This window comes from Eptesicus fuscus, chromosome 13 (assembly GCF_027574615.1).
Source record: "Eptesicus fuscus isolate TK198812 chromosome 13, DD_ASM_mEF_20220401, whole genome shotgun sequence".
Lineage (NCBI taxonomy): Eukaryota > Metazoa > Chordata > Mammalia > Chiroptera > Vespertilionidae > Eptesicus > Eptesicus fuscus.
In genome coordinates, this window is record NC_072485.1 from 76,392,794 (window position 1) to 76,406,369 (window position 13,576).

Consider the following 13,576-nt stretch of genomic DNA (forward strand, 5'->3'; position numbering starts at 1 on the left):
ACACACTTTCTGAGCAGCACCTTCAAAAGATACGCAGAAGTGGAAAATTGGGTCTCTGAATGGTTTGCCTCAAAACAAGAAAAGTTCTTTCTTTTGGTGCGGTATCCACAAACTACCTGAAAGATGGGGGAAATGTGTAGCTAGCAATGGACATTACTTTGAATAAAGCACTTTGGATGTTTCTCTTGAAATTATCGTGTTTTCTTTGATTACAAAATCCGCCATTATTAACCAGTACACCTTTTAAATGTATCACAGCTTTTTTATCCACTCATTTACTGATCAGCACTTGGGCTGTTTCCAGATCTTAGCTATTGTAAATTGTGCTGCTGTGAACCCAGGGGTGCATACATTCTTTCTGATTGGTGCTTTGGGTTTCTTAGGATATATGAAATCTACATTTTAAAACAACAAATTCTTGATTTCTAGATACCATTGCCCTACTACGGTTCCTTGGAGAAATGGCTGATTTTATGGCTGAGGGAGGGAAAGTATAAGGTGAGCCTGGAAATCTTCTTGTGCCAGAAAAATACTCAGCAATAAAGAAATAAAAATGATCTACTGAAACAAAATATCAGTAAGTCATAAAATTACTATGTTGAGAGAAATAAACCTTAAACAAGAGTACATGCTGTATCATTAAATTTAAATGAAATTCTAGAATAGAAAAAAAATAAGGTGTGGTGAAAAACTCAGATCAGTAATTACATATGGAAGGGGTGAGAGGGACATGAGGGAACTTTCTAAGGTGATGATAATGTCACAACTTTTTAAAAAATATATGTTTTTGAGAGAGGAAGTAAAAGTTTTTGATTTCAGAGAGAGGAAGTAAAAGATAGAAACACTGATGAACATCCATCAGCTGCCTCCTGCACACCCCCTAGTGGGGATAGAGCCTGCAACTTGGGCATATGCCCTGACCAGGAATCCAACCAGCAACTTCCTACTGCAGGGTATGACACTCAACCAACTGAGCCACACTGGCCAGGTGATAATGTTGTATCTTGATACAACTTTGGGTTACAGAGGTGTATGGCATTTGCCAAAACTCACTGAACTTGCATTTCACTGCATATAAAACTTAATTCCAAAAAAAGAACAATAAACACTGAATTACTTTGTGAAAGACATGCTTAAGTGTTTCATAACACAGTGTACTGATATTTACAAATTACTCTGAATTACCTCATCAAATAAAGATGAAATGATAAATGGATAGAGAGATATCTACTAGTATGATAAAGCCAAAGTAGCAAAATGTTAATTGTAGAATCCAGGTAGTAAGTTCATGTTCACTGTACAATCCTTTAAAGTTAGTTGTAACTTTGAAAAGTTTCACAGTAAAATATTGAGGGTGGTATTTAAAAATAGGCCAAGTGCATTTAACACACACACACACACACACACACACACACACACACCCTTAGACACAAAGTTGATTAAACTGAACACAAAGAAAAAACTTAAATGCAGTCAAAGAAGAGAAAAAGGACACGTTAACATCAAAGAAGTCAATTTTCTATATATATAATGGAAGCTAGAATGCAGTAGAATAACATCTTTAAAAATGTTGAAAGAAAATAATAATTCCCAAAGTATACCTAGAGGTATACAGTAGAATAACATCTTTAAAAATGTTGAAAGAAAATAATAATTCCCAAAGTATACTTAAAAAATAAGTTGTTGGCACGCTAGCTGGTTTGGCTCAGTGGATACAGGGTTGGCCTTTGGATCAAAGGGTCCCGGGTTCGATTCCGATCAAGGACATGTACCTTTGCTGCAGGCTCCTCCCCGGCCCAGGCCCTGATCAAGACTTGTGCAGGAGGCAATCAATCCATGTGTTTCTCTCACATTGATGTTCCTCTCTGTCTTTCCCTCTCTCTTCCACTCTCTCCCTAAAAATCAATGGAAAAATATCCTCAGATGAGGATTAACAAAAAACAAAAAAAAAGTTGGCTTTTTTTCTATAAGTGCAAACAGACCAGAAGCAGTACTTTGAAGAACAAGTAGATGGACCTATACTGTCAATTATGCTAATGACACTGTGATACTGGTGTAAGAACAGACAAAATGAAGGGGGGATACATGGTGATGGAATGAGACTTGACTTGGGGTGGTAAACAAACAATACAATATACAGATGATGTATTATAGAATTGTATACTTAAAACCTATATAATTTATTAGCAAGTCACCCCAATAAATTCAATTAAAAAATTTTAAATGTAGTGGAGTGATGAAAAAATTAAAACTTTATTTTATTTTTTGCCTATTTAAAGACAACGATGTGAAGAAAAGGACCTTTTCACACACTACTGGTGAAATTATAAACTGGAATAGTACATTTTTGGAAGGAAACTCAGCAGTAGCCATCAGCAAAATGTACGTATCCTTTGACCTAACAATTGTCCTGGAAATGTACCTACAAGTGCCCACACAAGAAGGTTCCCTGTGACATTATCAGAAAACCAATTAAATGTACATCAGAGAGGACTGTGTAAATAAAATACATTATTTAAAAATTCTAAAACACAGCCACAATATAAAGGGGAAATTATTTCTGCTTTGCTTGATAGCCTTCTCTACCAGTAAAGTTTTCTTATAGTGAACATTCACTATTACAATTTTAAAAACATTAAATAAAACCATTTTTCATCTAGTACACTGGTTTTTGGGTATATTCAAAAATTTTTGTAACTCAGTGTTTTCTTACAAAAGAAACATTTGTTATTTTAATGTCAAAGTTTAACACATATTAGATTCTCTCTCCTAAGTAATACAATCTCATCACACCAGCTGACGCCTAAATTATTCACTGGCCACTGAACTGGCACTCTTCCACGGCAGCAGGCACTCTGTGAATAACATCCAAGGTGCTGAATTCCATTCACGGGAAAATGCTCAAGACTCAGAAACAAACAGGCACATACATTCTCAAGTGTGTGAGGTCAGGACTGGCATCTAATCCGTGAGATCATTACATCCGATTAAAGTACATTCATGAGACCATATGCACCTTAAAGACATAGCCATGTTGCTCAAGGAAAAACACTGATAACACCTAAAATTCCAGGCTTTTACTCAAAGTAAAAAAAAAAAAAAAAATCACAAAAGGGATCCTTTTACCCTATGAATAACTATTTAAGTTATAAGCAATTCTAGAATATAGTCCTTCAAACTTATTATAAAATTGCAAATCAGCCCAGTTTATATGGCATTACATATACTGTATTTCACATCTACAATCTACAGAATTAACAAACTCACTTTTTTTTAATCCTCACCCATGAATATGCTTTTATTAATTTTAGAGAGAAAGGGGGAGAAAGAAACATTGATTGTTTGCCTCCCATATATGCCCCACTGGGGGGTCAAACACACAACCTAGGTATGTGCCCTGACCAGAAATTGAACCCGCCACCTTTTGGTGCACAGACAATGCTCAACCAACTGAGCCACCCAGCCAGGGCAACACACTCGTTCGTTCATTCATTCATTCATTTTTGTAATAGAACATTTATTGGGTAAAATACAGCTCCATAATATATGTGTTTACTTAAAAAAAAGTGTTTAGTTCTTTAAATTTAAGATCACAAAAAGTAACATCACAAAAATATCTATTACCTATTATATCAAATACTCCCACCTAAATACCGTAGGTACTCATGGGTATAAGCAGGACCCAGTTTTAGAAGGGAAGTTTCCTGTGATTACTGAAAAAGAGTTAAAGGTGAGGCTGGACAAATAAACAAGTTACAATGTTATTAAAAGTAATGCATGTGGCCCTGGTTGGTTTGGCTCAGTGGACGGAGCATCCGCCTGTGGACTGAAGGGTCCCAGGTTCAATTCCGGCCAAGAGCACCACGTGCCCAGGTTGTGGGCTCGATCCCCAGTAGGGGGCGTGCAGGAGGCAGCCGATCAGTGATTCTCTCTCATCATTGATATCTCTCTCTCTCTCTCTCCCTCTCCCTTCCTCTCTGAAATCAATAAAAATATATTATAAAAAAAAAAAAAAGTAACGCATGTGTTCAGCTGGTCTAGCTCATTGGTTGAGCACTGACCTATGAACCAGGAGGTCAGGGTTCAATTTCGGTTCAAGACACATGCCCCGTTGTGGGCTCGATCCCCAGGAAGCAGCTGATCAATGATTCTCTCTCATCGTTGGTGTTTCTCTCTCTCCCTCTCCCTTCCTCTCTGAAATCAATAAAAATTTATTTTAAAAAATATGTTTAAAAAATTTGAGGGACAAAGAACCAAACTCTTTTTTTTTAATAATATATTTTATTGATTTTTTTACAGAGAGAAAGGGAGAGGGAGAGAGAGTTAGAAACATCGATGAGAGAGAGACATCGATCAGTTGCCTCCTGCACACTCCCTACTGGGGATGTGCCTGCAACCAAGGTACATGCCCTTGACCGGAATCGAACCTGGGACCCTTGAGTCCGCAGGCCGACGCTCTATCCACTGAACCAAACCAGTTAGGGCAAGAACCAAACTCTTAATAGAAAAATGGGCAAAGGACATGAACAGGTCACACACACACACACACACACACACAAAAAAAAAAAAAAAAAAAAAAAAAAACAGAAACTAATGAGAAGGGTTACCAAAATGGGTTGGGTAGGAATGACGTGGAATGGATGGGGGCAAGGGCATGTCACACTTCTGAGATAACCTTTTGGTATAGTTCTTATTTTTAGATCCATGTTAATGTTTCACATAATCAAATAAATAAACAAACACACACATGGGGGACCCAGAATGAAGTACAAATAAATGAACTTAATTATATTTTAAATAAATAACATAATCATGCTGAAGGTGGGGAAGAAGAGGCTTGGGGAAGAACTAACCTAAGTAACTCTGATACACAATAGTTTGACCACATACTCCAAGTCTAAGGCTAAAAGACTAAAAGAATTATAAATAAATGTTGTACTCTAGTTGGCAAATTAGCAGTGGTATAGGTTAGCAATTTCAAAACTACTTTAAATGTATTCTAGAATTGAACAAATAAGTAACATATGTGGATAATGAGAGTCAAGTTTCCCAGCATCAGAGAAGGCATTAGAAGGGAAAAAGCTGGTGTGCCTCAGTGGTAGAGCATCGACCTATGAACAGGAGGTCATGGTTCGATTCCCCAGTGAGGCACATGCCAACGTTGCAGGCTCAATCCCCAGTAGAGGGCATGCAGGAGGCAGCCAATCAATGATTCCCTCTCTCTTCCTCTCTGAAATCAATAAAAATATATATTTTTAAAATAAACATAAAGGAAAAAGGAGCCCTGGACAGGCAGCTTGGTTGGTTAGAGCATGGTCCCCATACACCAAAGTTTCGGGTTCCATCTCCAATCAGGGCACATACAAGAATCAACCAATAGATGCATAAATAAGTGGAACAACAAATCCATGTTTCTTTCTCTTTATCTCTTTCTTGCTCTCTTTCTCTCTCTCTCCCCCCGCCTTCTCTCTCTAAAAATCAATAAAAACATATCAATTCACCATAGCTAAGATTTGGAAACAGCCTAAGTGCCCATCAGCAGATGAGTGGATTAAAAAACTGTGGTACATCTACACAATGGAATACTACGCTGCGGTAAAAAGGGAGTTCTTACCATTTGCAACAACATGGATGGAGCTGGAGAGCATTGTGCTAAGTGAAATAAGCCAGGCAGAGAAAGATAAATATCACATGATCTCACTCATTTATGGAAAATAATGAACAACATAAACTGATGAACAAAAAACAGATCCAGAGACAGAGAAACATCGATCAGAACATCAAACCTAAGGGAAGGTAGGGGAGGGTGGGGGTAGGGGAGAGAGATCAACCAAAGGTCTTGTATGCATGCATATAAGCCTAACCAATGGACACAGACAACAGGGGGGTAAGGGCATGAATGGGAGGGTTGGGGGGGGGGGGGTAATGGGGGAATAAGGACACATGTAATACCTTAATTAATAAAGAAATTAAAGAAAGAAAGAAAGAAAGAAAGAAAGAAAGAAAGAAAGAAAGAAAGAAAGAAAGAAAGAAAGAAAGGCCAAAAAAAACTAGTCAATCCTATTTCCCCTCTGGAGGCTCATTTAGGAGTCATCTCTCCCCAAAAGCCTTCTCTGAACCCTCAGATTGGGCTAAACGCCATAGTACTGTGCACACACCTATTCCCTAGCATTTTGAGACAAACTACTGTTCTCCATGAAATGATAAAGTCATGTTTTAATCACCACTGTACCCTTAGCACCTAGCTCAGTGCCAGCAAACAAAAAGGGCTCAACAAAAATTGTGAGCGTGAGTTTGGACCTGTCTGCTTGTATAAGCCTCAGTTTTTCTACTTATTAAATAGGAATTCCACCAATTGTCTTACGCAACTCCCAGGGATGAGACATGAGAAACAAAGCAGGAAATATACGTAAAATCACTTGGAAAAATGATGCAGGTTACATACATAGTTATTTCTATTTATAAAGTAACCCTGTATAAAACATTAGTTATTACTTGGGGGGGGGGGGAGGTCATTCTATGTACCTTTATTTTATTACAGAAACATTGTCTTTGAAACTTAAGGATTAAAAAGGCATGAGGGGGTGGGACTGCCCTAAACAAAAACTGATAAGCCTAAATTGTTACCTTTACATGCCTTTCTGTCAGCATTACATGCAAAATAGAACACATTTTTTTACTTCAACAACTGGTGATAAATTACATAGTATTAGTACAGTAGCAAAGAATATAACTGCTATACAGCTTACTTTATAGTCCACTTTCTTGTCTCTATGTTCTGAAATGACTCAGAACCACAGGCTAAAATCTATATTTAAAAAAAAAAAAAGAAAAAAGGTATTCATGACCTCAATGTTGCCACCACACCTCATAAATACAGCACCTTCTGCTGCTAAAACCTTTTATGCATTCAACAGCCCCATGTGTTCTTGACAAAAACCACACTCAAGCAGCTGAATTTAGAACATGCTGACCTTGAGCAAATCAATGCCCTTAGCATGTACTTCTGGCTTATATCACCACAAGAGCTAGACAGCCTCACCATCTATAGTAGTCAACAATTTCTGGCCACTATCCCCTATCTATTTTAAGATATCCCTACTACATTTCTGTGTTGCACAGTTCAAAGAAATAAAAAAACACATGAACCTGTGTTTAAACACAAATCATTTACCTTGGAACCTGGGGTATATGTGTTCCTACTGTGATTAGCTCAAAATATATTTAATTTGGTAAGTTTCCACTTCCTCCTTTCATTTTTCAAATACAATATATTTAACAAAGAGTAAAAAAAAAAAAAAAAAACAAGAATAAGACACTTCTATTTATTGCCAAACCAGATTTATAAGTAACCTCACTCATAAATTAAGCCAGATTTGGCAATGTTTTCAAATATAAACTACAAAAAACATTTAAAAAATAATAGTTATGTGTTTTTCATGCATAATTATACTATATATTAAAACAGTACCTAAGGGCTATACTACATTTTCACCAACCTACCTTAATGTTTACTAACTCTTCAAATTCTTGAATTTAATTGACATAAAGCCCATTTCAAATTTTTTGTGGGTTTTTTTCCCATTGTTTTTAATCAATCAACATCAGGTAACATCAAACAAAATGCTAGCACTAGTTTTTATTTATTACAAATAAAAACTTCACTTTTTTCTAACTCTAAATACAGAACCTGTAAGTTAGCATCGCAATTGTATAGCTTCCGAAATTCAAGTAAATTATTTACTTGAAAAATATATATAAGAACAAATTAGAAACTACTAATTATACTTAGCAATTATTCACAGCTTTTTTTTCATTGCCAACAGAGGCTAACATTTGTGCAAAGGCTTAATACTAGTAGAAACAAGTATCATAGATATATAGTATTTTAGATTGCTTTGTAAAAGATTTCCTTTACTCTCTTGAAACATTTTATAAAATTATAATATCAAGTATAAAAATTAAATAAAGCTTTTTTTTCTACTCTGATCGGAAAGATTTCAAATAAAGAAAAGGAATCTAGGACATGGACTAAATCTGATATGCATAATAATGCAGGACTCAAAGAAAATGAAGTCATTTACTAACAAACGAACTAAATATAGAGCCCAAGCAGATGGAGCCTGGGGTTTTATATAATACTAGAGGCCCAATGCGTGAAATTCGTGCAAAGGGCTTGGCCCTCACAGCCACGGCAGTTGCCTCGGCCCTCACAGCTGTGGCTTTGTCCGGAAGGATGTCCGGAAGGTCGTTTGGCTGTCTGGTCTAATTAGCACATTACGATTTTATTATTATAGATGCTGACTACTGAAAGCTCTTAAGACAGAATCTATAGAGTACAAAGGGGACGGGGCGGGGGGAGGGGAGAAGAAACACCACTATTATTCTCAAGCTGGTAAATAAGATTTTAAAATAATGTGTCCAAAAAAAATTAACTAAAAGCTAATCTTATATTTCATTAAATTGAAAATGGCAAGATTTCATTTTTATGCTGCGTAATATTCCACTGTGTACACACATGTGCGCGCATGCATGTGCCTGTGTGTGACATCTTCTTTATCCATTCGTCTACCGATGGACACTCAAACCTAAACTGATCTTGTGTTGATTTCTTTATTTATCCGAAGCAGTCTTTTTTCATCACATATACACACAAAATTATTTCATTTGGCATAACTTCAACATTTATTTAATAACCAAAGATTAATTGTCACTTACCTGTAGTACCGAGATTGTAGGTATGTTGAACAAACAGTCTTCGACACGTGACTGGCTGACCCAAAGTCTATTACTTTAACCCTGTAAGGCTGCCGAACAGGATCCACCAACATAATATTCTCTGGTTTGAGATCAGCATGAATTAAACCAAGACTTTTCAATTTTTTCAGTGCAGTGGCCACTTGTTGAAGAATGGGTCGAATTACTTTTAGTGGCAGGGGACTGAATTTATTTTGTTTCAGAAAGTCATACAAGTTTTGTTCCAGCATCTCAAAGACTAAACAAGTATGGTTACGGTGCTGAAAGCATTCATAAGCTCGTACAAAGTTATACTCATCAGCATTCTCAGTACTGAGTCTTGCTAATATGCTCACTTCTATCTGACCTTGGCGTGCATAAGAAGGATGATTCTTCAAAATCTTGATTGCTACGATTTCATTTGTCCCTCTTTTCCAGCATTTGACGACCTGGCCAAAAGTGCCTCGACCAAGAAAATCGAGGACTTCATACGTGTTTTTCATGGAGCATAAGACTTCATGCTGTACTAACTGATAGTCACCTTCTCCAGTAGTGCAATTCTGTTTTGTTCCTGTGGTAGTTGTCACAACTGTCACTGGATTTCCCATGTTAGTTTGCAACATTGCAGGAAGTATGGACAATTCATCGACAATCTGCATTGCGCTATGATTATCCAACTCCTCACTCTTGCGCTTCAATCCACATCGCTGAGGGCCTCCTAGGAAATGTAACCTAGGTCTCCACGCCCCAATCGGAGGTGCCTCCACTTGAGCTTGCTGCGCCTGAGCTGCTATTACCTTTGTAGCACCCGCAGTGTTTTTTAAAACCACAGCACTTGTCTGCAATGAAAAGTTGTGTCCTCGAGGTCTGTTAAATGCTATCTTTGTCTGAAAAGCACTACCCTTTATGAGAGGATGAGAATTTTCAACGTTTCTACCATTCACGTAGGTCCGTGGGTAGTTTCTTTCCTGGAATACACAACTGCTTGGCTCTACTTTGAGTTTCTTCACACTACAAAAGGCACTTGACTGAGTTTGATAAACATATGGTGGGTAGACCAAGACTTGTGAGGCCATACCTGCAAAAGAAAGAGAAAAAGGACTTACTAATTACAAAAAAGTTCAATTTTAAATCTCATAAAGAAAACTTTTAAGGGTCAAATCCATAATTTATAAAAATAATTAAATTCCATCAAGATTTTTTTCCCTTGAAGAAGGTAAGCATTTCAATACCTCTATTTTAATTAATGCTTTAGCTTTGAATGTTGCATAAGTCATTCCTGTACCTGCACCCATAAAAATAGATTCAGAAGCACAGATGATGAAACTCACAGATAAGAATTTCTAAGCCCTGGCCAGGGTGGCTTTTAGAGCATCATCTCATACACCAAAAGGTTATGGGTTCAATTCCCAGTCAGGGCACATGCCAGGTTGCAGGCTCCATCCCTAGCAGAGGCAGCCAACGGAGGTTTCTCTCTCACATCAACGTTTTTCTCGCCTTCTCCTTTCCTCTCTCTCTCTCAAATCAATGAAGACATATTTTCTAAAAATCAACTAAAAAACATTGTTTTAAAGACACACGTATGAAAATGTGATCAGTACTAAAGATTTATAAAGATCTACAAGAAGAAATAAATGAAAATAACAAAAAAACAAAAGCCTTTAGAGAACGAAAAAAAAAATACTTACCTAAAGAAAATCTCAAAAATGTTACCTCATAATAAACAGTAGCCAACACTTCACAAAAACAAAACAACAAAAACTAACAATACAAACAACAAACAAGTCACCTTGGAGAAAATTATTTTAGGGAATATTTTCACTCAACTGGAAATAAGTAAACAGCTACATTATATCAAAGTAAACGTTTGATTCTGTTTATATAAAAAGCTTCCATTCAGATTTCTTTTCTGTACACACCTATCAACTATGCTTCCAGGATATATTAAAAGCAAGTAGACAGAGGTGCAGTTCACTTTCAAAAGTGAACTTATTACCACTCTTTAAAGGGAGACAGAATGGAACAGGAAATGAAAAATACAGATAAGATTGCTGTATCAGGTAAAATGTACCACTGCTTCTCTAATCTGACAGCTTCAAAGCTAACAGAGCTAGAGGGTCACACTATGTAAAAACAGTTAACATTCTCCGCAGTTAGAGTGGCACTAAGTTCACTAATGGGAGGATGAGGTTTTAGTCAAATTACACAAATATAAATTATAGACTATAAGTGACCTCAGCCTGTTATGATCAGCACCAAAGACAAAAAGATTGAAAAATACTGGGCAAAAAGAAGTGAGCATGCTAAATAAAACAGAAAACACCATGGCGCATGAGCGTGCACACACACGTGCTTCTTGATCTACCACCAGGTCCCCATCCTATTCTGGTCTTTACCTGGATCCAGTCACCTCTCAGAGCCCTCTCTTTAGCTTCCTCATCTAAATCAAACCCCCATGATCTGACCTGCCCATATCAACAAAGAACTTCACACGCTGTCCTCAAAATATTATTAACCTCTTCCGCTGATTACCTCCTACCACACAAATGCCCAATATTCTTTGATAAATTCTAGTTCTTGTCCTTCTAGTAAAATAGATTCCAAATTAACACTTCTTTTATGTAACACAAAAGATGCTTAGCAGCAAAAGAATACAAAATTCTAAATCTAATGACTGTGGCTCTCAAATCGTCTTCCTGACACATCTCAGGTATGATGAGCTTTGAAGAAGTGAAGCACTTTTTTTAGGGGAGGTAGTAATCAAGTGCCATACTTTTGTTAGAGAAGCAACCCATGTTAGGGAAGGTGATTTTCACCAAAGCATTTTTATGTACACAGCAAATGAATAATTAATTTGATCATTCCAAGAAAGGACTTTTACACATCACTGCAATGACTTTCAACCCTACATAATACCTTTTTGAAAATAACAGGGCCACCCTAACCAGTTTGGCTCAGTGGTAGAATGTCAGCCTGAGGACTTAAGGGTCCCAGGTCCAAGGGCACATGCCCAGGTTGCAGGTTCAATCCCCAGTGGGTGGCGTGCAGGAGGTAGCCTATCAATGATTCTCTCTCATCAATGATGTTTCTATCTCTCTCTTCCTCTCCCTTCCTCACTGAAATCAATAAAAATATATTAAAAAAAGAAGAAGAACAGGGCCAACGTATTTCACGTAGCTAGTGAACCAAAGAGAAATTATGCTGTACTTAAACTACGTTTGCATTCCTCACAAAGTCTGAGTTGAATTAAAAAGCATCTAACTATTCTATTGCCTCACATCTTTTCAAACTTATTTTTTATAGGAAACTACATCAGTTTTACTACAAATCTAAATTTTATACAAATGACTAAATCTTAGATCCACAAGATCTGACAATCAAAGAGATAAAAGGAGGTATAAAGAAGTCTTCAAGGTACTAATACCATCTATCGTCTAGTTTCACGTAAATAATAGTTATTCCAGTGTGGCTTATCAGTAGAGTTAAAGATTTCGCTTTCATGAGTACTTAGGAAGAAAACTACGGTGTGGCCCAGTGACTGAGTATCGACCCTGAACCAGGAGGTCATGGTTCGATTCCCAGTCAGGGCACATGCCCCGTTGGGAGCTCCATCCCCAGGGTGGGGCCATGCAGGGGGCAGCCAATCAATGATTCTCTCTCACCACTGATGGCTCTCTCTCTCCCTCTCCCTTCCTCTCTGAAACCAATTTAAAAAAAAATTTTTTTTTAAAAGATGCTGCTAACTTGAGGAATCTCGTTTTATTTAAAAAAATATATTTGTAGAGTAGAGTTGGTAATCTACTGCTTTTGCTTTCAATTTGTCCTCGATAATTAGAAAACTCTCCCTCAGGCCCCCCTGGGAGTTCCCAGCACTGTCAGCTTCAGCCCACCAGCACAATCTATTTTGCTTATGGGGAATGGATCTCCCATAGCACAGGCTTCCGAGCAAAAATCCCACAAGAAAGCTTTTCTTTTAACAAGATACAAATAGCACAAACTAAGAGCAAAAGATTGAAAAATTTGACTTTATTAAAATTTGAACTTTTGTTTAGTTATCAAATGATACCAGAAATAAAGATAGGCCACAGATATAGTGAAGATACTGGCAACACATATAACTGACAAAAGACCTAAAGAAATCACACTGCTTGGCAAAACTCAGTAGGAAAATAGGTAAAAGACATCAACAAGCAATTTACAAAAGAGGGAAATAAAGGCCAAAAGACTTCTTAAAAGAAAATTCTCAACCTCGACTAGTAATAAGGAAAATAGTAATTAAAACTATGGTAGGATTCCATTTCATACCCATCAGAATGACAAAAAATAAGATAATACCCAAAGTTGAAGAGTGAGGCAACAGAGACTTATATACTAGGGTAAGACGTACAAACACTTTAGAGAGCAAAACTGGAAATGGTCAGAATCTAGTAATTCTTCTCCCAGGTATATATCCTGCCTACAGACACTCTCACACATAAGTACAACAAAACAGGCAAAATAATGTTCACTGCTACACTGTATATAGTTACAAAATTTTGAAATAACCTAATTGTCACAAAAGGAATTATTAAGGTGCAGCTTTTTTTTAAAAATATATTTTTTAAAAAATATATGTTATTGATTTTCTACAGAGAGGAAGGGAGAGGGATGGTTAGAAACATTGATGGGAGAGAAACATCAATCAGCTGCCTCTTGCACACCTCCTACTGAGGATGTACCCGCAACCAAGGTACATGCCCTTAACCGGAATCGAACCTGGGACCTTTCAGTCCGCAGGCCTATGCTCTATCCATTGAGCCAAACCAGTTAGGGCAAAGTGCAGCTTTTTCATACACACACA

The 13,576-nt window shown here is 37.1% G+C and overlaps 1 protein-coding gene across 5 annotated transcripts in view; it reads right to left on the minus strand.

Moving 5' to 3' along the window:
• HIPK3 (homeodomain interacting protein kinase 3) overlaps positions 1–13,576 on the minus strand; it is a 65,643-nt gene that overhangs the window by 34,394 nt on the left and 17,673 nt on the right. For all 5 annotated transcript variants that reach the window (XM_008146826.3, XM_054725757.1, XM_008146827.2 and 2 more), the window contains exon 2: positions 8,719–9,814. In XM_008146826.3, coding sequence (XP_008145048.2) covers positions 8,719–9,812 — 1,094 coding nt within the window. In that variant the 5' untranslated portion in view covers positions 9,813–9,814. The remainder of the gene's footprint in view (positions 1–8,718; positions 9,815–13,576) is intronic.